The following is a 20,329-nucleotide window of genomic DNA, read 5'->3' as shown; positions in this document are numbered from 1 at the left end:
GGAGTATAAGAACCCGAGCTTCTCCCCGCCGCTTCATTCTGTTGCTGAGCTGCTGGGGACAAGTCTCACTTAATACAGCCTGAATCGACTTCATCACTTCTCGTCTCTCTCGTAAGTCATTGTGCGCTACAATGCCAAAGGATTGGAGAGTGGTAAATCTTTGTTCATGAAAGGATGCAAGATCTCTCCTACCAACAACTCACCCATTAGTCTAAAATGAGGTTTTGGAATCCTTAATCAGGAAAATAAAATCAACAGTTACTTGGAGAGGTTGGAGCTAATTAAGGAAAGCCAGCACAGATTTGTAAATGGCAGATTGTGCTTGACTTATGGAATTGAATTTTTTGATGAAGTAACATTGATAGAAGATGTTGTCCACATGGCTTTCATAAAAGACTGATAAACAAAATTGAGGCTTAAGGAATGGGGAGGGGGGAGGGGATGGCAGTGTGAAACGTTGGCTTAAGGACAATAATAGGCAATTTGTGGTAGATGGCTGTTTTTCACACTGGAGGACATAAGACAGTGGTGTTTCTCAATGGTCATTTCTAGGACACTGTTTTCTTTTGCTATATATAAATGGCTTGGAACTTGGAACACAGAGTAATTTGTTGATGATATGTAACTTGCAGGAATGGAAAACAATAATGAGGATGATACAACTTTCCTGCAACAAGACAATAAAAAGCTAGCAGAACAAGCAGACAAATGGCAGTTGAAATTCAATAGAGAGCTGTGTAAGGTAATGCAGTTTGACAGACGGAGTGAAGAGAGGCAATACCGAATTTATTGCAAAATTCTAAAGAGCAGGAATAGAGAGACATGTGGGGGTATTTGCATCAATTTTTGAAGGTGGCAGAAAATATTGTGAGTGTGGTTGGCAAAGCAAATGATGTCTTGGACTTCAAAGATGCATTGATTACAAAAGCATGGAAGTTATGCTGTACCCATATAAATCTCTGTTCAGGTCCTAATTTGAGCACTATGCCCAGTTCTGGTCACCACACTTAAGGAAAAATGTGAAGGTTCTTGAGAGGGTGCAGAGGAGATTTACCAGAATGCTTCCAGCAATGGAGGGTGGGGGTGGTGGGGATTGGGGGTTAGTTACAAGGTTAAGAGGTTAAGTTAGAAAGTCTGGCGTTGATCTCCTTGGAGCATTGAGGGGAGATTGGATTGAGGTATAGAAGATTATGACTAGCTTAGATAAGGTCGACAAGGAAAAACTCTTGCCATTAATTGATTGTACAAGGACTAAGGGTCTAAGGGACACAGATTCAAGATTTGGGGCAAAGAGATGCAGGGGGAATGTGAGGAAGAGTTTTTTTACACAGCGAGTGGCAATGCCCTGGGCCTCGCCACCTACCAGGGTGGTGGGTGCAGAAACAGTTAGTTATTTTGAATGCTGGGGCGGCACAGTAGCAGTGGTTAGCACTGTTGCTGTCATGATATGCAGACATGCAGATAATGATATACAGACAGGCACAGACAGGCAGCTAATGAACACAGAGAACAGGACATGACCAATGAGCAGGAAGGACACTCAGGGGTAGATTCTCACTATAAAAGGCACGAGGCATTCACACTCTGCCTCTTTCCACTGAAGAACATCTACAGAATGAGTCAGGGTATATTTACAGTACCACACCTCCAGCACGTGGCTAAGAGCTAGTCTGGTTCAGTTAGACAGAGTAACCACACGTAGGTTAGCAGAGAGTCGAACTCATAGAGAACTGTGCTACTGGTTCAATAAATCAGATTGAACTAACTTCAAGGTCTGGAGTATCTTTTGATTAAAGCTGCATCCAGTTGCAGCCAGTGTTATCCCAGAGTACATAACACAACATGTTATCAGGAGACTGCTTAATCGATGTGGTTTACCTCAGTCCGTTCCGTGACGACCAGCGAATGTATCCCGGCACCATGGAGAAGATTCAGGCTCCTCACCAGCTCAGGACCTCCGGCAATCTCAGTGCCAACTGGCGGACAGTCAAGCAGAAGTTTCTGCTGTACATCGAAGCTTCAGACCTCATGGGTGCGTCTGATGCAAGGAGGATCTCACTTCTCCTCTCAACAGCGGGTGATCAAGCAATCAAACTCTTCCACTCTTTTCACTTCACCGAAGGCCAGGACAAGACAAAGTTTCAGACCACCCTGGACACGATTGACAGTCACTGTGAAGTGGACACCAATGAAATCTTCGAGCGCTACATATTCAAACAGCGTCTACAAGGTAAAGATGAATCTTTCAACTCCTTTTTAACTAACCTCCGCCTGCTAGCGATGTCCTGCAACTTTGTTGATATTGCTGACTCCATGATCAGAGACCAAATCGTTTTTGGAGTTCACTCTGATCCTCTGAGAGAGCAACAACTGAAAATCAAGCATATGACCCTGCTAATCGCGATTGAAACATGCACAGTGCATGAGCACACCAAAAATTACTATGCCCAATACAAATCGGCTGAAAATGAGAAACCTGCTTCCCACGAGGCAGAGAGTGTGCACAGGCCATCTCCTGGATGCAGTGCCTCAGCATTGATGAAAGCGGCCATTTTGCGTGCTCTTTCCGGGGCCCCACGCAGGCGTGATGCAAACGGGATAACGAAGCGGCCAACAGCCGCACTGCGCATGTGCTACGACATGCGGAGCGTCAGGATGACGATGCCATGACGTGCTCGAACTGCGGCAATGGCCACTTAAAGAAACACTGCCCTGCAAGAGGCAGGCGATGTTTAAACTGCGGGAAGCTGGGACACTAAGCAGCCTTGTGCAGGTCTGCACCACCAGTCAGGAGCCAGCGCACCCAATTCCGACGATGGCGCATTCAGAGTGTGCAACAATGATTACAGGATTCTGATCCTGGCAGCACAATGGATCCAGAGGAAGAATGCCTGGACTCCGCCTACTGTGTGGGCATCATTACCAAATGTGAATATGCCACATCCAACTCATCACAAAGTCAATCCATCCTCGCTGTGGATTCTGCGGACAAATGGCGTGCGGTGATGCAGGTCAACCACTGCTCCATCCAGTTTAAGCTGGACACAGGTACTTCTGCCAACCTCCTCTCACAGGCAGATTTCAAAAGCATCAAGACGCCCCCCAAGGTCCTTCCAGCAGCCTACAGGCTCCTGGGCTGCAAAGGAAATGCCATCACGGCACTGGGATCCTGCCATCTACTCGTCTCTCACCGGAGCACCCATGCATGGTTACGTTTTGAAATTGTCAAGCCAGACAGGGCATCCCTACTTGGCGCGTATGCCTGCAAGCAGCTGAACCTCGTGCAGCGGGTTTACACAATGACATTGAAGGGATTTGTGTGTACGTGGACGACATCATCATATGGTCCACGACCCCTGAAGAGCATGTTTCCCATCTCCAGCAAGTATTCCGCCATGTCCATGCCAATGGCCTGAAGCTGGACAGGTCCAAATGTTGCTTTGGCATGTCGACACTCAAGTTCCTAGGTGACCAGATCTCTCAGCAGGGCATGTGCCCCGACACAGACAAGGTCAAGGACATCGAAGCCATGAAGGTCCCTGAAGACAAGAAGGTGGTGTTGCGCTTTCTGGGCATGGTCAATTTTCTGGGCAGGTTCATCCCAAACCTGACCTCACACAACACGGCCCTACGAAAAAGTCCAATGCCTTTGAGTGGAAGGCAGCACATCAGGCAGAGTGGTTGGAGCTGAAAGCCAAGCTCACCACTGCACCCATCTTGGTATTTTTCGACCCAAACAGGGAGATAAAGATCTCAACAGATGCGACCCAGGATGGCATTGGTGCGGTGCTGCTTCAATGCGATGACACTTCATCCTGGGCACTGGTAGCCTACACATCGAGGGCCATGACGCCCATCGAAACAAGGTATGCGCAAATAGAGAAGGAATGCCTGGTCTTCTCACTGGCATTCTCAAGTTTTATGACTATGTCTACGGCCTGCCGACATTCACTGTCAAGACGGATCATAGGCCTCTGGTCCACATTATCCACAAGGACCTGAACGACATGACGCCTCGGTTGCAGCACATCCTCCTCAAACTCAGAAGGTACGACTTTGACTGAGTGTACACGTCTGGCACGGAATTCATCATCGCTGATGCATTGTCCCGCTCCATCACATTGCCTAGTGAACCGCTGGAAATCATCCAGCAGATTGAATCACAAGTGCAGCTGTGTGCTAGCACCCTCCCGGCGTCTGATGAGAAGGTGGTTCGTATCCGCGAGGAGACAGCCAAAGACCTCCTCTTGCAGCGTGTCATGCACCACCTCGCCAATGGCTGGCAGAAAGGGCAGTGCCCTCAATTTTAAAATGTAAAGGACGACCTGACGGTGATTGATGGTATCCTCCTCAAGCTGGATTGGATTGTCATTCCACTCAGTCTCCAGAGCTTGGTGCTCCTCCAAATCCATGAGGGCCACCTGGGCGTCGAGAAGTGCAGATGCAGAGCCAGGCAGGCTGTCTACTGGCCCGGTATTCGCAAGGATATCTCGAATATGGTCCTCAACTGTGCGACCTGTCAACGCTTCCAGCCAGCGCAGAGCAAGGAGACGCTTCAGCAGCATGAAATCGAGACTTCCCCGTGGTCTAAGGTTGGCATCGACCTCTTTCGTGCGAATGGTCGTGTCTACGTGATGATTATTGACTATTTCTCCAATTACCCTGGCATCCCACTCACTGTCATGAGTGACAATGGCCCGTGCTTCAACAGCCACGAGTGGTCTATGTTTGCCAAGTCATACCATTTCAAACATGTCACTTCCAGCCCACACTATCCGCAGTCCAATGGGAAGGTTGAAAAAGGGGTGCACATTGTGAAACAGCTCATCTGCAAGGCCATGGATTCTGCTTCTGACATCTACCTCGCGCTGCTTGCGTACAAGGCGACCCCACTGTCCATTGGCATGTCGCGGCTCAGCTCCTGATGAACAGGGACCTGCGGACGACACTTCCAGCCATACACTGGAATCACCTTCCGGTGCTGCAGAAGGTGCAGCAGCTCCGAAACCAGCAAAAGCAGGGCTATGATGCTCATGCCACCGATTTGCCAGTGTTATCCCCGGCAGACACTGTCAGGATCTAGATACCGGATGGTGGCTGGTCTGCTCCAGCTGTTGTTGTTTGACAGGCTGCGCCCTGCTCGTATGTTGTATGTATAGCTGATGGTTCTGTTGTGCACCGAAATAGACAGGCACTGCGCAAGGTTGCCTGCCCGAAACCGCTTTCTTCTCCGTTTCCGTCCGTTGTTTTGCCACCTCCTTATACCTCTAACTTTAATGCCACCAGTCAGGCTTCCATCCCACCTGTCACGGCGCCGGCTTCCCCACCACCACCACTCCAGCAGTCGACAAGGATCAGCCGCAAGCCCCAGAGACTGGACTTATGAACATTTGTTTTGTTTGCTATGTTCTGTTTTCTCACATTAGACAGCTGTCTTCACATGTAAATACGTTCACACATGCCACCGCTTGTTAATATGTCAATATATGCCACCACATATAAGTACGTTCCCATGTGCCAACAAAACATTTAAAAAAGGTGAGATGTCATGATATGCAGACATGCAGATAATGATATACAGACAGGCACAAACAGGCAGCGAATGAACTCAGAGAACAGGACATGACCAATGAGCAGGCAGGACACTCAAGGGTGGTATCTCACTATAAAAGGCACGAGGCACTCACACTCCGCCTCTTTCCACTGATGAACATCTACAGAGTGAGTCAGGGTGTATTTACAGTATCACACCTCCAGCACATGGCTAAGAGCTAGTCTGGTTCAGTCAGACAGAGTAACCACACTTAGGTTAGGAGAGAGCTGAACTCATAGAGAACTGTGCTAACTGTGTTGCTGGTTCAATAAATCAGATTGAACTAACTTCAAGGTCTGGAGTATCTTTTGGTTAAAGGTGCATCCAGTTGCAGCCTGTGTTATCCCAGAGTACATAACACAACAGTTGCTTCACAGCACCAGGGTTCTGGATTCAATTCCCGCTTTGGTCACCATCTGTGCGGAGTCTGCACGTTCTCCCCGTATCTGCATGGGTTTTCTCCGGGTGCTCCGGTTTCCTCCCACAGCTCCCGAAAGACGTGCTTGTTAGGTGAATTGGACATTCTGGATTCTCCCTGTGTACCTGAACAGGCGCACGAGTGTGGCGACTAGAGGATTTTCACAGTAACTTCACTGCAGTGTTAATGTAAGCCTACTTGTGACAATAATAAAGATTAAGATATAAAAAGGAAATGGGATGGAGACTTGAAAGCAATAAACGTGCAGGGTTACAGTTACCAAGTGGGAGCGTAGGGCTGACTGGATTGTTCTGCATGACCATCTTCTGTCCAGTATATTACTCTATGGCCCAGATTTTCACAAGTCAGAATAACGTTGGATCCATTCAAAAAATGGTAGGCAGCACATGATTCTAGGATTTCCTGCCCCATTCCAGCGTTCCCAAATTCCAGTGGGTCGAGTAAGGTACAAGCAGCGAGCCCGCAGCTTGGCTGATTACCTCATGGGGGTCCCATCACGTAGCTGCCTGCAATTTTCATGGAGTCGGGCCAGCTTCTCCATGAACCATGATTCCTCAGAGCCTTCATGAACATAGCATTCATGTAAATTACTGAAAATGAAATGAATGAAAATCGTTTATTGTCACAAGTAGGCTTCAAATGAAGTTACTGTGAAAAGCCCCTAGTCGCCACATTCCGGCGCCTTTTCAGGGAGGCTGTTACGGGATTTGAACCGTGCTGCTGGCCTGCCTTGGTCTGCTTTCAAAGCCAGCGATTTAGCCCTGTGCTAAGCAGCCCCTACTGAATCAAAACCAAAGTCCAAAAGGTATAGCCATACCCGATAAGGCTCCCCCTGGCCTCCGATCGGCCCAACCCCGACCAGGGCGGCCGCTGACCGAGTCTGCAGCCGACACGCGAGTATCCCGATTGGCTGGAGCACATTAGTTCCACGCTGTTGGGACTTCACCCGATCGGGGGCAGAGAATGGCTGAGCGGCCTCTACCTCCAGGTAGGTCCCAGACAGCACGTATATGCCGCTTTCCGGCGCCCGCAGAATCGGGGAACCGGCGCCGGTCCCGATTTCTTGTGGGAACATGGATTCTCTGCCCCCGCTCCGGCCGCGATTTTGGAGCAAGGTCCAGCTCATTATCTCCGTTGAGATTGTTTTTATAACTGGAAATAACTGTTGGCTTTGTTTGATTGATATATTTAATTGATTATAATAAAATGTTCTTTGTGGTCACTTTTGGCAATATCTCTATGTTTATTTGCGCAAGATTAAGAGGTGTGAAGTATTTGAAGCCCCCATCATTGATACTTCAAAGATCTGTATGATTGACACTTTCAGAGGGTTGGAGAAACAAGTTTCTTTAGTAAATTGGTGAATGGGTGTTTTTCTTAGCAATTCCACAAGTCATTGGTCTGTACAAGGTGAATAGGCATGGAGGTGACATGTGGTGAAATGGGGCTACAAGAGGTCGTAGTGGTGGGTGGGAGGAGTTGTCATGAAGGTAGCATGGGGAGTGAGTGGGAGCATATGGAAGGTGTAGAGGGTGAGGGCTATAGGGCCCAACAGCCTTTAATAAAACTGGGACAAAGTCCCAAGGACAACCTTCGAACCAGTCCTGCTCTGCTTCTGGGGTCAGCGGGCCCAACTCTCTCCTGCATCCACCACTCTGGAGTGCAGATCATGTCATTTAGGGCTTTTCTACAGAGGAAGATCTGACGAGTCAGCAGCTTTCTGACTCGAGCTTCCCACCTGGGTAGTGGAAATCCAGTGCTCTGGATAAATAAAATCAACCTCACCTAGCTTTGGGGCAATTTGTTTGCTGTTGTTTAACAACAATAACAATAGCAGAAGTGGGCATAAATTCAATTCGCAAACTGTCTTTGCCACAAAAGCAAATTTGGCGAAAAATATATTTTGAATTCTGAAAAACCTTCTGTTGCTTGTTAAAGTAGTTTTCAAGAAGGATGTTACAGTGTTCCCTTGGGGAAAATGAAAGTAATCAGATAAGAATGATTTCACCCATTGAGTTCAAGATAATTCAAGGATAGAAGTGGCTAAACTCTGGAAAAGAGATTGTGCACAAAGTGGATTTTCTAATAGTTACGAATTATTGTTGGTGACCAGGGAGTGTAGGTTCTATTAGTGACCAGCGATCCACCCAATCAATTACTCTGCACTTTTAAATAGCCTTCCGCAGTCAGTAGCACTTATATCAACGGAGTAGTGCTAAACTCCCCTTTTGTTGGAGACATTCATTTCTTGGCACTTGTGCGGAATGGACAGTATTTGCTACTTATCAGCACAAGTCTAAATGTTGTCCATGTCTTGAAGACTTTGGACAAAGACAGCTTTGGTATTTGAGAAGTCATGAATAATACTGAACATGGTGCAGCCATCAGAAAATATCCCCATTTCTGACCTTATGATAGATGGAAGATCAAAAGATGGTTGGTGCTAGGATACTACTCTGAGGAGCATTTATAGTTATGTCCAGGGACTGAGATGATTGGTCTCCAACAATGATAACAATCTTCCTTTGTCCTAGCTATGCCTCCAACCAGTGAAGGGTTTTCCCCCTTATTCCCATTGTCTCCAGTTTTGCGAGGGATCCTTAACGTCATATTTGAACAAATGCTGCCTTGACATCAAGAACGATCATATTCACCTCCCCTCTAGAGTTCATCTCTTTTGTCCATGTTGAACCAAGGCTGTAATGAGTTAGGACCTTTGTGGCCCTGACAGAATCCAATGGAACAATAGCGAATAGGTTATTGCTACTTATGCAGCACTGGATAGCACTGTTAACAACCACTTTCATCACTTTGCTGATGATCGAGTGCAGAGGAATTGGGCATAAATTGGCCTGGTTGGATTGATGCTGATTTTTTGTGCACACAAAGAACAAAGAGAGAACAAAGAAACCTACAGCACAGGAACAGGCCCTTCTGCCCTCCAAACCTGCGCCGACCATGCTGCCCGTCCAAACTAAAATCTTCTACACTTCAGGGGTAAAGAACGAAAACGACACACCTTGGCAATTTTCTCCATTGTCGGGTAGATGCCAGTGTTATAGTTGGAACAGCTTGACTAAGGGCATTGCTAGATCTGGAGCACAGGTGGTGCAAGGAGTGCAGAACATTTAAAGATAACAACAAAGACGACAAGGTAAAATAGGCTGAACGACGAAAAGAGAAGATTCTTCTGCCGATCTGGTGAATTACGGCCAACTGCAACTCAACGCAACAAATGACGGTGAAGTTAGAGATGGAAGGTTTAAAGGCACCCCACCAGCTTCTAGTCTCAGGCAACGTAGATAAAAATGTGTGTGTACTTAAGCAACAGTTTAGACTCTATGTTTCAGCCCTTGGCCTGAAGACATAGCCTGACGAGAGGCATATTGCGTTGCTGCTCACGTTAGCAGGTCCTCAAGCAATATAAATAGAGAAATAGACAACACCTTTGCTTTTGACATCAAAGAGAAAAGCAAGAACTACGATAAGGTGAAAAAGTACTTTGATCGTTATTGCTCTCCGAAGAAAAACAAATCATTTGAACATTACATTTTTGTACATGTACCCAGGAAGCAGGTGAATCTTTTGATAGCTTTATAATCGACTTGAAGCTGAAGGCCCAGTCCTGCAATTTCAGTAATCTAAAGTCATCGATGATCCACGACCAAATAGTGCTTGGGATATCGAATGATAAATTCCGTGAGACATTGTTACGGGAAGAAGATCTGAAATTAGAAAATGCTACCCAAATCTGCCATGCAAGTGAACTGGCTGCACAGCAGATCAGTACATTAAGCTTGAAACACTTTGGCGTCAATATGGAAGTAGACGTAAGCATCATTAGTACTGTGACGCAGTTCAATAAAAAACATGGTCTCAGGGCAGCACAATGGTGCAGTGGATAGCACTGCTGCCTCATGGCACCAAGACCTAGGTTCAATCCCATCTTTGGGTCACTATCCATGTGGAGTTTGCATGTTCTCCCTGTGTTTGCGTGGGTTTCGCCCCCACAACCCAAAAATGTGCAGGGTAGGTGGATTGGCCATGTTAAATTGTCCATTAATTGGAAAAAAAATGAATTGGATACTCTAAATTTATATTAAGAAAAACATGGTCTCAGTGCGGGCGGCCATTTTAAGTGGCCGACCGGGTCCGCCATTTTATGCCAGAGATGTGGCAAACGTCATGGGCCACGGCAATATCCAGCATATGGAAAAATATGTTCCACATGTGGCTGTACAAATCATTTTGCAAAGCAATGTTTTTCACGTCCTACAGTGGATCAAACAGAGTCAGTCAATGCAATTGATGAGATGACCCGTGAAGATTAATTTTTCATTGATCCGATTTGAACCAGGGACACGATGAGTCCAAATCTGAAAATTGAAGAAGTCTTACTGACCAGGTGTGACAATAATGATGATGAAGCTGATACCATCGAAAACAGATGGACAATTCCAGTGTTGCTGAACGACATATTGATAAAATACAAGCTCGACACGGGTGCGACGGCAAACCTCCTCAGTCTGCGGGTCAAACCGAAAGTCGTCAATCAACAGAGACTGCTGATAGACTACATTGAGAGGCCGGGTGTATGTGAACGCGAAGCAGTGGTAACACAACAGAAGTTGCATCGTACCATTCTCCATTGTGGACACAAAACAAGAGTTTAACATTGGGGATCTGGAGTCACATGCAGGCCAAACCCTGTAAGGGCAGCAGGTTTCCTTTCCGAAAGGACAGCAGTGAATCAGGTTGGTTTTCTCAACAATTGTTGATGGTTTCATGATCACCATAATAGAGACTAGCTTTCAATCCCAGATTTATTAATGACCTGATTCTAAGTTTCACCAGTTCCCAGAGCATTAGGCTGTTTTAAAAAAAAATCCGATCATGGGATGTGGGCACCACTGGCTAGGCCATCATTTTTATTGCCTATCCCTAATTGATGTTGCAAAGATGTCAGTGAGCCACCTTTTAAACTGCTGCTGTCCATGTAGTGTAAGTACACCCCCAATGCTGTTAGGAAGGAAGTTCCAGAATTTTGACCAGGTGTCAATGAAGGAATGACACCATACTTCCAAGTCAGGATCGTGTGTGGCTTGGATGGGATCTTCCAAGTGGTGTTCCCATGCATCTGCTGCCCTGTTCTTCTCGATGGTACAGGTTGTGGGTTAGGAACAGCTGTCTCTGGATTACTAGTTCAGTGATGTGACCATTATTGCTACTGCCTCTGGAGTATGCCACCCAGCGATCCAGTGAAGAACTAGTCAAACTAGTTTATTGAAGACAGGAAAATCCCAGACCCTCTGGAATGATAGCCACAAGATGACCAAATAAGCAGAGACAAAGAAGGCTATTTGGTTCATCTACCAGAAAGACAGATGTTCAAAAGTTTATTGAATGATATTAAGTTTTCTCCTCTATTACTCTCCCTGGGAGTCTATGCCAGATGTTGATTGTGTTTAGTGTGAAGAAATTCTCCCTCATGTCAATCTTAAATTTGCCTGGAAGAAAAACTGGACTTCCTTCTCAACAAGTCTTTACTTACACATTGCTGTTGCAACAATTACTTCAGATTTTAATCTCTGGCATTGTAATTTAATTTTGTTTTCTATTTTAGTTCAGCCAATAACTCATTAACCTACCTTGGTAAACAAAATGAAATCCTTTGGCTGTTATTGGACCAACTGTGATAAACTTGATTGTGATCTGGTTACCAGAACTTAAGGGTAGGGATTCTCCTAAAGCAAAAGATAAGGAATTAGAATATTGAATAAAAATTAAATGAAATTGAATACACTGATTGCACTTCAAAAATAAATGTTACTTTTACTCAGAGACTCTGGTAGCCAACAAATATGTAGTAAAATATATTATTTCCATATTTTCTATTTCTGTTTTTCCTTAATATATTAAGTTTAAGCATTGCAATTAGATAACATTAGAAAACAAATTGCTTATTTTAACAAAATGAAAAATATTTTAACCATCCTGTTGCATTTCATGTCATTAATATTAACAGCAAATTGTTCAGTGAATTCCAATGGATAGATTTCTGTTCTCGGAATAGGGCTGCACGGTGACACACTGCTGCCTCACAGCGCCAGGGACCTTGTTTCAATTCCGACCTTGAATGATTGTCTGTGTGGAGTTTGCACGTTCTCCACGTCTTTGTGTGGGTTTCTTCCGGGTGCTCCAGTTTCCTCCCACAGTCCAAAGATGTACAGATTAGGAGGATTGACCATGCTAAATTTCCCCTTAGTGTCCAAAAGGTGAGTTGAGGTTACAGAGATTGGGTGGGGAGTGGGCTTAAGTTAAGGTGCTCTTCAGAGGGTCGGTGCAGACTTGATGGGCCAAATGGCCTTTTTCCGCACTGCAGGGATTCTATGATTACACTGGGGCTGGAACTGAATTGAAATACTACACTCAAAGCGACAAACCCAGCAGCAAAGGTTGAGACATGTTGTTTCTACTACTCTTCACATATTAGTGCTTTTGAATGTAATTTTGAATGTAATTTCATTTTGATGGGCAGTGAACTTACTTCCCCATTAGCAATAGTTACTGAACATCCACCACCCTATAGTGCCAATGCTCCAAAGCTATTTTATTTATGCGGTAGTGAGTTAGCAGTAATTGCTGCCCATTGTTGAGTTTCCCCATTAAATATAATATTACTTATAATATCAAGTGCCTTATGGTGCCCCAAAGCATGTTACATACAGCAAATGATTTTGGTGTGGGTTGACTTTTACAGAATGCAATGTAACAACTAAATCCCACAAATTTAGATCAATGCCCAGTTAATCTTTTATTATTATTGGTTGAAAAAGGAAAGTTGACCAGGCCAGAACTCCCTGTTTTTCTTTGAATAGTGCCATGAATCTTCAACATCGAGCCAAGCGTTCATTTTATTACAAGTTAATGCTGAAGCCAAATGAAGCAGTTAACATTACTTTGAGGCATGCAAAAGAACTACATATTTATTATGTTATAATCAAATGGATTTAGTCTTATTCACAACACAGTAAGACTTAAACTGTCCTATCTTCCCTAAGTTTGGAGACAAAGATTTTAAAATGTTGTGATGTTGACACTTACAGTGGGAGTTCACTTACTGCTGCCTTCAACGCTGTACTTAGGTGGTGGTCTAAATATAAGCCAAAAAATGTTGTTTCATTGAATATATTTTTTTAATACATTCAGGGGATGAGTACGCCACTGGCTGGGCCAAAATTTATTTTCGATCCCTAATTGTCCTTGAAATGAGTGCTAGGTCGTTTCAGAGGACATTTAAGAGTCAACCACATTGCTGTGGGTCTGAAGTCACATGTAAGCCAGACCAGCAGATGGCAGATTTCTTTCTCTCCCCTAAAGGACATTAGTGAACCAGATGGGTTTTTACGACAATCGAAAATAGTTTAATGGCCACCATTAGACTTTAATTTCAGATTTTTATTGAATTCAAATTTCACCATCTGTCATGGTGGGATTCAAACTCGGGTCCCAGAACATACCCTAGGTCTCTGGATTACTAGTCCAGTGGCAATACCACTTCGCCACCCCTAAAAAATATAAATATCTAATGATATTTGTCCCACACAACTTCAGTAGAAACTTTCTCAGTGTTCCAAACACCCAGAATACAATTTTCAAGTTCTCTTCTGTCCACTGATTCAAACTTCCAGAGCCGATTTCAAACATTTGAGCCAATGTTTTCAAAGTACAAGGGAATCCCAGATTTTACAAGCTTGACTAATTTTTCTTTGCTACCTAGCCCGTTATCAAATACTAATGCCACCAACACAAATGACATATTGCCTTTTGACCTTGAAGCTAAATGTTATTTTCCTTGGTATTAATGATGGTTAAAAATCACAGAATCAACATGCAAGTCTAAATCTCCATGTAGTCCTACAGAATTAATGCTTTTAGGAGAACATTTATTTTTGTGTATTTGGAAATATGTATACTCCAGGAAAAATGTGCATTGAAGGAATTCAACAGGTGCCATTGTTGAGGATATAGGTTTTTGCAACTTAAAGCAACCATTCTGATGTGCTCTTAAATGACAAATACACACTCTGTAGAAGTTGCTATAATAAGTAGAATCAAGAACCCAGAGGAAATAGTACATTTGTCCACAAGCACACATTTTACAAAACATGTTTTGTAATAGTGGTAAAATAAATAAAATAGAGAACAGTGACCGGAAAACAAGTGAGACATAAAAACCTAAAGGGAATAGCAATTCACACCTGAATGTGACCCTGACAGTGAAGTCAACAGTGAAGCTTGCTGAGTCGGTCCATCGTATATATCAACGACATCATGCAGGGCGGTCTGAAAAAACACAAACTGGCCAAACACCACTGTCGGAGGAGCAGCATAGATAACAGGAGAGAGAGGGAAAAGAAAGAGAAGTTAGAGGTTTATTTTTACAAAATATCCAACAGCAAAAGAATCCTAACACAGCTAAAAAATTTTAAAAAGACCATTTGGTACATTTCATCTGAAGATGTATTGTGTCCTGGAACAGACACAGGTGAAAAATGTGGGAAGGGAGACCCATCTGGAATGGAGGCAGAGGTGAGACTGACCTGCATCGAGACCACTGCCTTCATGCATGCATTTTCAACACATCACAAAAGGCAAATCACTTGAATATTTAATGAAGATCATTTTGGCCGGTGACAACTGAATACAGTCTGGGCATTAGCGGCATATACACACACCTCGCATGAATTCACATTCTCAGCAATCACTCCGATAAAGCCAAAAGCACTGCATGCGACAGAAGCTACATTTAGGTGTAGGTTTTAAAGTCGCTACTCACCTCCAAGAAGGCCCCTGCGCACCGCTGCCGCCGAAATCCAAAGGGCTGCTCCTGTAAAGGTAAGGCTTTTTAAATACACTACTCACCTCCCAGAAGGCCCCTGCGCACCGCTGCCGCCGAAATCCAAAGGGCTGCTCCTGTAAAGGTAAGGCTTTTTAAATACACTACTCACCTCTAAGAAGGCCCCTGCGCACCGCTGCCGCCGAAATCCAAAGGGCTGCTCCTGTAAAGGTAAGGCTTTTTAAATACACTACTCACCTCCCAGAAGGCCCCTGCGCACCGCTGCCGCCGAAATCCAAAGGGCTGCTCCTGTAAAGGTAAGTGGTTTTAAACTCACTACTCACCTCCCAGAAGGCCCCTGCGCACCGCTGCCGCCGAAATCCAAAGGGCTGCTCCTGTAAAGGTAAGGCTTTTTAAATACACTACTCACCTCTAAGAAGGCCCCTGCGCACCGCTGCCGCCGAAATCCAAAGGGCTGCTCCTGTAAAGGTAAGAGCTTTTAAACTGTAAAAGGTTTAGGATGAATATAGTTGCTTCCCATTCACCTTGCAAATTTACAAGAGCTTTCATGTTTTGTGAAAGTTTTCTCAGATTGGAAGGATTGATGAATTTCTACAAAATAGCAACGTGAAAACTTGACCTTAAGGCGGTCGTAAGTAATGAGAAACTGTTCTTATGCTTCAGTCAGTCAACAAAAAGTGATGGACTGGTGGAGGGTAAAGCTATGACACCTGAAAGAAAATTACAATATTAAACTAAAGGCGGAATTTTTGCGGCCCCTCCCGTCAGCAAGATCTTCCGGTCACGCCCAAGTCAATCGAGTTTTGAGTGGCTCCCAATACATTTACCTTTAAAACTAAGGTAGCTTTTCTGAACCTTCTCATCAACCAAAAAACTAAAATCAAACAAAACACTTAGGAAATTGATCTTCATTTCACAAATAATTTTATTGTTATTTCATTTAATGCGAAAATACTTATTTATGAAGCAGAACGTGCTGTACATTTAGAGAACTTCCTAAAGGGATATATATCAACCTGTATGCTAATCAATTGCTGCTGATTTGATTCTCTGATGTTTCACAGTTATCAGTCATTTTAATGTCAGCATAAGGTCAATGAAAATTATGAATCAAGTTCTGTTTACAATAGACTGTTGCCTGGGGCATCCACCATACTCATGCGAGTCATTTATCTTTGGGGCTGAAGCCATCAGCCTGCTAAATAGTACTGCTATTAGTCCTTTCAGCAGAGTAATGAATCATTAACAAAACCACAGGACTGCACATTTTTAACACATAACGTAAGTGAGAGAAAAATATTCTCACTTGACAGCTTTCACATTTTTTCTTCATTAAAATATGACTCAGAATCTTGGCGCTTGACACATAAATGTTACTTGAACCGAATGAAGACCAAATGGATAATGAGAAAAGAAGTCATGCATCGATCAAACTTTGGCTCATACACTGGAATGGGGAAAGAAGCTTGAATCAAACAATCAACGATAGATTAGTGCCAGATTTTGTATTTTTACCCTGATACAAATGACTCTATTCACTGAATTTTATTACTTTGATTTTTTGTTTCAAATGTTAATTGACATATTCATCTCAGAATAGTAAGAAAATTGATAAAATAAAGGACAAAGTGAAAATGAGATGTAGAAATCCCTACGTTCTCCGCAAAAAGTGCATGAAAACACGGTTCCCAAATGTGAATGTTTCTTCTCCCCCTGAGACAGTCACTTCAGAACAGTTACATTATTTTAATTATCCTTTCCTCACCGAACCCTGCTTCAAGATATAGACTGCAGCACAATATAACATGAGGCCTGAACTTCCATGAGTGATAATCTGCTTCTAAGTTTTACCTTAAAATCTTTACGATTCTTTCTTGCTCGGCCTTCTAACTCAGGCCGGGCGAGAACTATACAGAGTAGCATGCTTCTGGGGTATTCAGTTGGAGACGTCATGTCGGATGCAAGGAGGTCACATCTTTTTTTATGGCACCGGCTGTCATAACTCAAGTATGTTCAAACGTACAACCAGTTTAAAATCAGGGAGAAGATTGGTTTGTCAGACAAGTGGCAAGAATTTGGACATTGGGGTGGGGTGTCAGACAGTCTAGAGTGTTGGGAATGTGGTGCCGGGGCTCAGGCGCCTTGGCGGGGGGGGGTTGCAGCCACTGGAATGTATGACCACTTGGGGAGAGCAGGTGCTCAGGCAATCAGACAAATGGGGTGGTGGGGAGGGGGGAGGGGGGGGGGAGGGGGGAAGGGGGGGAGGGGGAGGGGGGGAGGGGGGGAGGGGGGAGGGGGGAGGGGGGAGGGGGGAGGGGGGGGGAGGGTTGGGCAATTTACAAGAGGTTGGACAGTCGTGAGGGGGGAGGGGTTCCAGCATTTGTGGTGTGTGGGGGGTAGAATGGGGAGGGTAAGGTTGGGCCTGAAGCTGTAGGCAGTGGTTGGAGGGAGTCCAATGGAGTGGTAGTCAGTAGCAGTCATCTGGAGGATGGGGAGGTCCTATGGGAGGATGGGGGTGTCCCTTGTGATGTGTTGGGTGCTCTGGATCCATGGAACACATACTGGCCACCAACACTTAAAATAGTGCAACACTATTTTATTAAATTAGAAACAGTTGAACATACTTTCACTGTGGGTTAACACGATGTTAGATTAAACTAAAGACCTATGCCTGTCCGAACCAGTCTATGCACTCAGCACATGGTGAAGATCTGTGCTGTAAGCTGTAAGCTCTGTCCTTCTAGGAGGCTGCATCCCGATTGAGCGGGAACTCTGATGCCCCCTGTCTTTATAGTGAGTGTGCTCTAACTGGTGATTGGCTGCGGTGTTGTGTGTGTTGATTGGTCCCGCTGTGTGTCCATCAGTGTGTGTGTATCTGCACCATGATATACTGGGGTATATTATGACACCTTGGAGGGCCAGTGTTGGTCTGTAATATAATCACCCAGAAAACTAGAAGTTTTAATTCTTCTAAGTTTTCTGGGAAACGATTGATCGAAAATGGTCAGAATCATTCGAAACAGTACAAATCAACACGAAAGGAGAAAATGCTGGACAATCTCAGCAGGCCTGACAGTATCTGTGGTGAGAGAAGAATCTGGATGAGGATTGATCAACACATGGGGCGGGATTCTCTCAGCCCGGGGCCGGGCCGGAGAATCCCCGCGACCGGTGCAAATCGCGCCACGCCAGCCCGAGATTCTCCGCTCTGCGCTCTGCGGAGAATTGGTGCCATTGGCGCCGACGTGGTTGGCTCGGCACCAGTCGGGGGCCGCTCTATGCGGCCGGCCGGCCGATTCTCAGCCTGGGATGCGCCAAGTGGCAGTCGTTAAAACGCTGAGTCCCGCCGGCGCCGTCCACACCTGCTCTCAGCCAGCGGGACCTCGGCGTTGAAAGGTCCGGATGCGGCCTGTGGGGGGGGGGGGGGGGGGGGGGTGGCCTCCGATGTGGCCTGGCCCGCGCTTGGGGCCCACCGATCGGCGGACCGGCCTTTCTGGCTGGGGCCCTCGTTTCTTCCACGCCTGCCCCTGTAGTCCTGCGGCATGTTGCGTCGGGTCCAGCGCGTTGAAGGAAGCCACTGCGCATGCGCGCGTTGGCGCCGGTGCTACTGCGCATGTGCAGATCCCGCGGTGCACATTTGATGCCGGGGTCAGAATCTGGAGCGGCGTGAACCACTCCAGTGCCATGCTGGCCCTCTGCAGGGGCCAGAATTGCTGATCCTGAGGCTGTGTTGACGCCGTCGAGAAACGCGACGGCGTTTCCGACGGCATCAACACTTAGCCCCAGGATCACAGAATCCCGCCCATGTTGCCTGGCTGTACTGAATGATCAATTTGTCGAAGATGACCTCCCAACATGCATAGCACAAGCTGGTAGTTGCCAAAACTTGCTCAGGCCAGAAAGGAGAGCAACCAAGAGGTAGCAAATAATGAGGTATTCCAATGGATGTGTGGGAGCCGAAGTATTCTTCTCAGACTGAAGGGCAAGAGAAACCACCAGAAATCAATTTCCATTCGAACTACCAAGCATACTGTGATGATGAAGAAAAAAAGGAAAAGGAAAAATTCAAGTAAAAGAAGGTAGAAAGAAGCGATTTTCCCTTTTTTTTTTGATCTGCACTCATGATTTTCAAATCTACTTTAGAAATATGGTGGTCAAGATCAATAATCCTGTATCTCAAAGAAAATATACCATATCAACAGCTCAATACCAGGCAAACCTCAAGCCATTCAGTAAATTGTGAATGGTAGCTTCACTCACCAAACTCTCTGGAGACGGTAATGGAGTAAACACAATTGTGTCCAGTACTATAATTTCTGGGGTAATTTGGTGACAGCACTGTGCCATCAGAACCTGTTGATCGACTTCCACATGGAGCTGAAAGATACAATTGTATTTCACAAATTATTTCACACATATTAACAAGTTGAAGTTCACTGTGATAAAATAAATAATTATGATACCTGCAAATTTCTCCAGAAAGCAAAATAAATATTTTCAGGCATTTGTTATGCTTCTAGTTTTAAGTTCCAAAACATGCTTCAATTTATTATTTCTCTGACTCAGTGATAGCCTCTTGCTTCAACAAAGCCAGCCGACATGCACTGGTAGGGATGAATGCTCGCAGCAGGGGTATTCTGAAACAGTGAGAAAGTCTTGCAGTAAATTGCAAGTAAATCAAGGCTGGAAATCCCAAAGAACTTTGAACTACGTCTGTTTGATTGCAGCAAGCAGAAGCTAAGCTTTCCTTAGCTTTAAGTCAGGAGTGTTTCTGATCATGTGGAAAGCCTCAAATAAGTGGTGGAGGAAAGAATTAAACTTCCAGCTGCGTTAGCCGGGCTCAAGTTCAACGGTCGAGCTGCATGGAATGGATAGTCTTCTGAGGTTGCTTGACCATCCTTATTCACTCACAGCCTTGGTAACTAATTAATAATCTTTATTGTCACAAGTAGGCTTTCATAAATACTGCAGTGAAGTTATTGTGAAAAGCCCCTAGTTGCCAAACTCCGGCGCCTCTTCGGGTACACTGAGGGAGAATTCAGAACATCCAATTCACCTAACAGCATGTCTTTTGGGACTTGTGGGAGGAAACCGGAGCACCCGGAGGAAACCCACGTAGACACAGGGAGAACATGCAAATTCCGCACAGACAGTGACCCAAGCCCCGGAATCGAACCTGGGACCCTGGTGCTGTGAAGCAACAGTGCTGACCACTGTGCTACATTGCTGCCCCGGTTACTGGTCAATAGATGGTAAGCCTGTAAGAATGCAGACTGAAAATGTTGGTACATTCATGATCGCAATCAGAGGGCAGCACGGTGGCGCAGTGGGTTAGCCCTGTTGCCTCACGGCGCCGAGGTCCCAGGTTCAATCCTGGCTCTGGGTCACTGTCCGTGTGGAGTTTGCACATTCTCCCCGTGTTTGCGTGGGTTTCACC

General features: G+C 45.2%; 1 protein-coding gene across 2 annotated transcripts in view; it reads right to left on the bottom strand.

The window, feature by feature from the left end:
* Positions 1–20,329, bottom strand: part of csmd3b (CUB and Sushi multiple domains 3b) — a 2,718,576-nt gene that overhangs the window by 306,507 nt on the left and 2,391,740 nt on the right. For both annotated transcript variants that reach the window (XM_072467431.1, XM_072467430.1), the window contains 3 exons: positions 19,153–19,269; positions 14,294–14,407; positions 11,681–11,776 (listed from right to left, as the gene is read on the bottom strand). In XM_072467431.1, coding sequence (XP_072323532.1) covers positions 11,681–11,776; positions 14,294–14,407; positions 19,153–19,269 — 327 coding nt within the window. The remainder of the gene's footprint in view (positions 1–11,680; positions 11,777–14,293; positions 14,408–19,152; positions 19,270–20,329) is intronic.

The sequence above is a fragment of the Scyliorhinus torazame genome, chromosome 11 (genome assembly GCF_047496885.1).
Source record: "Scyliorhinus torazame isolate Kashiwa2021f chromosome 11, sScyTor2.1, whole genome shotgun sequence".
NCBI lineage: Eukaryota > Metazoa > Chordata > Chondrichthyes > Carcharhiniformes > Scyliorhinidae > Scyliorhinus > Scyliorhinus torazame.
This window is presented reverse-complemented; position numbering and strand designations above follow the sequence as displayed.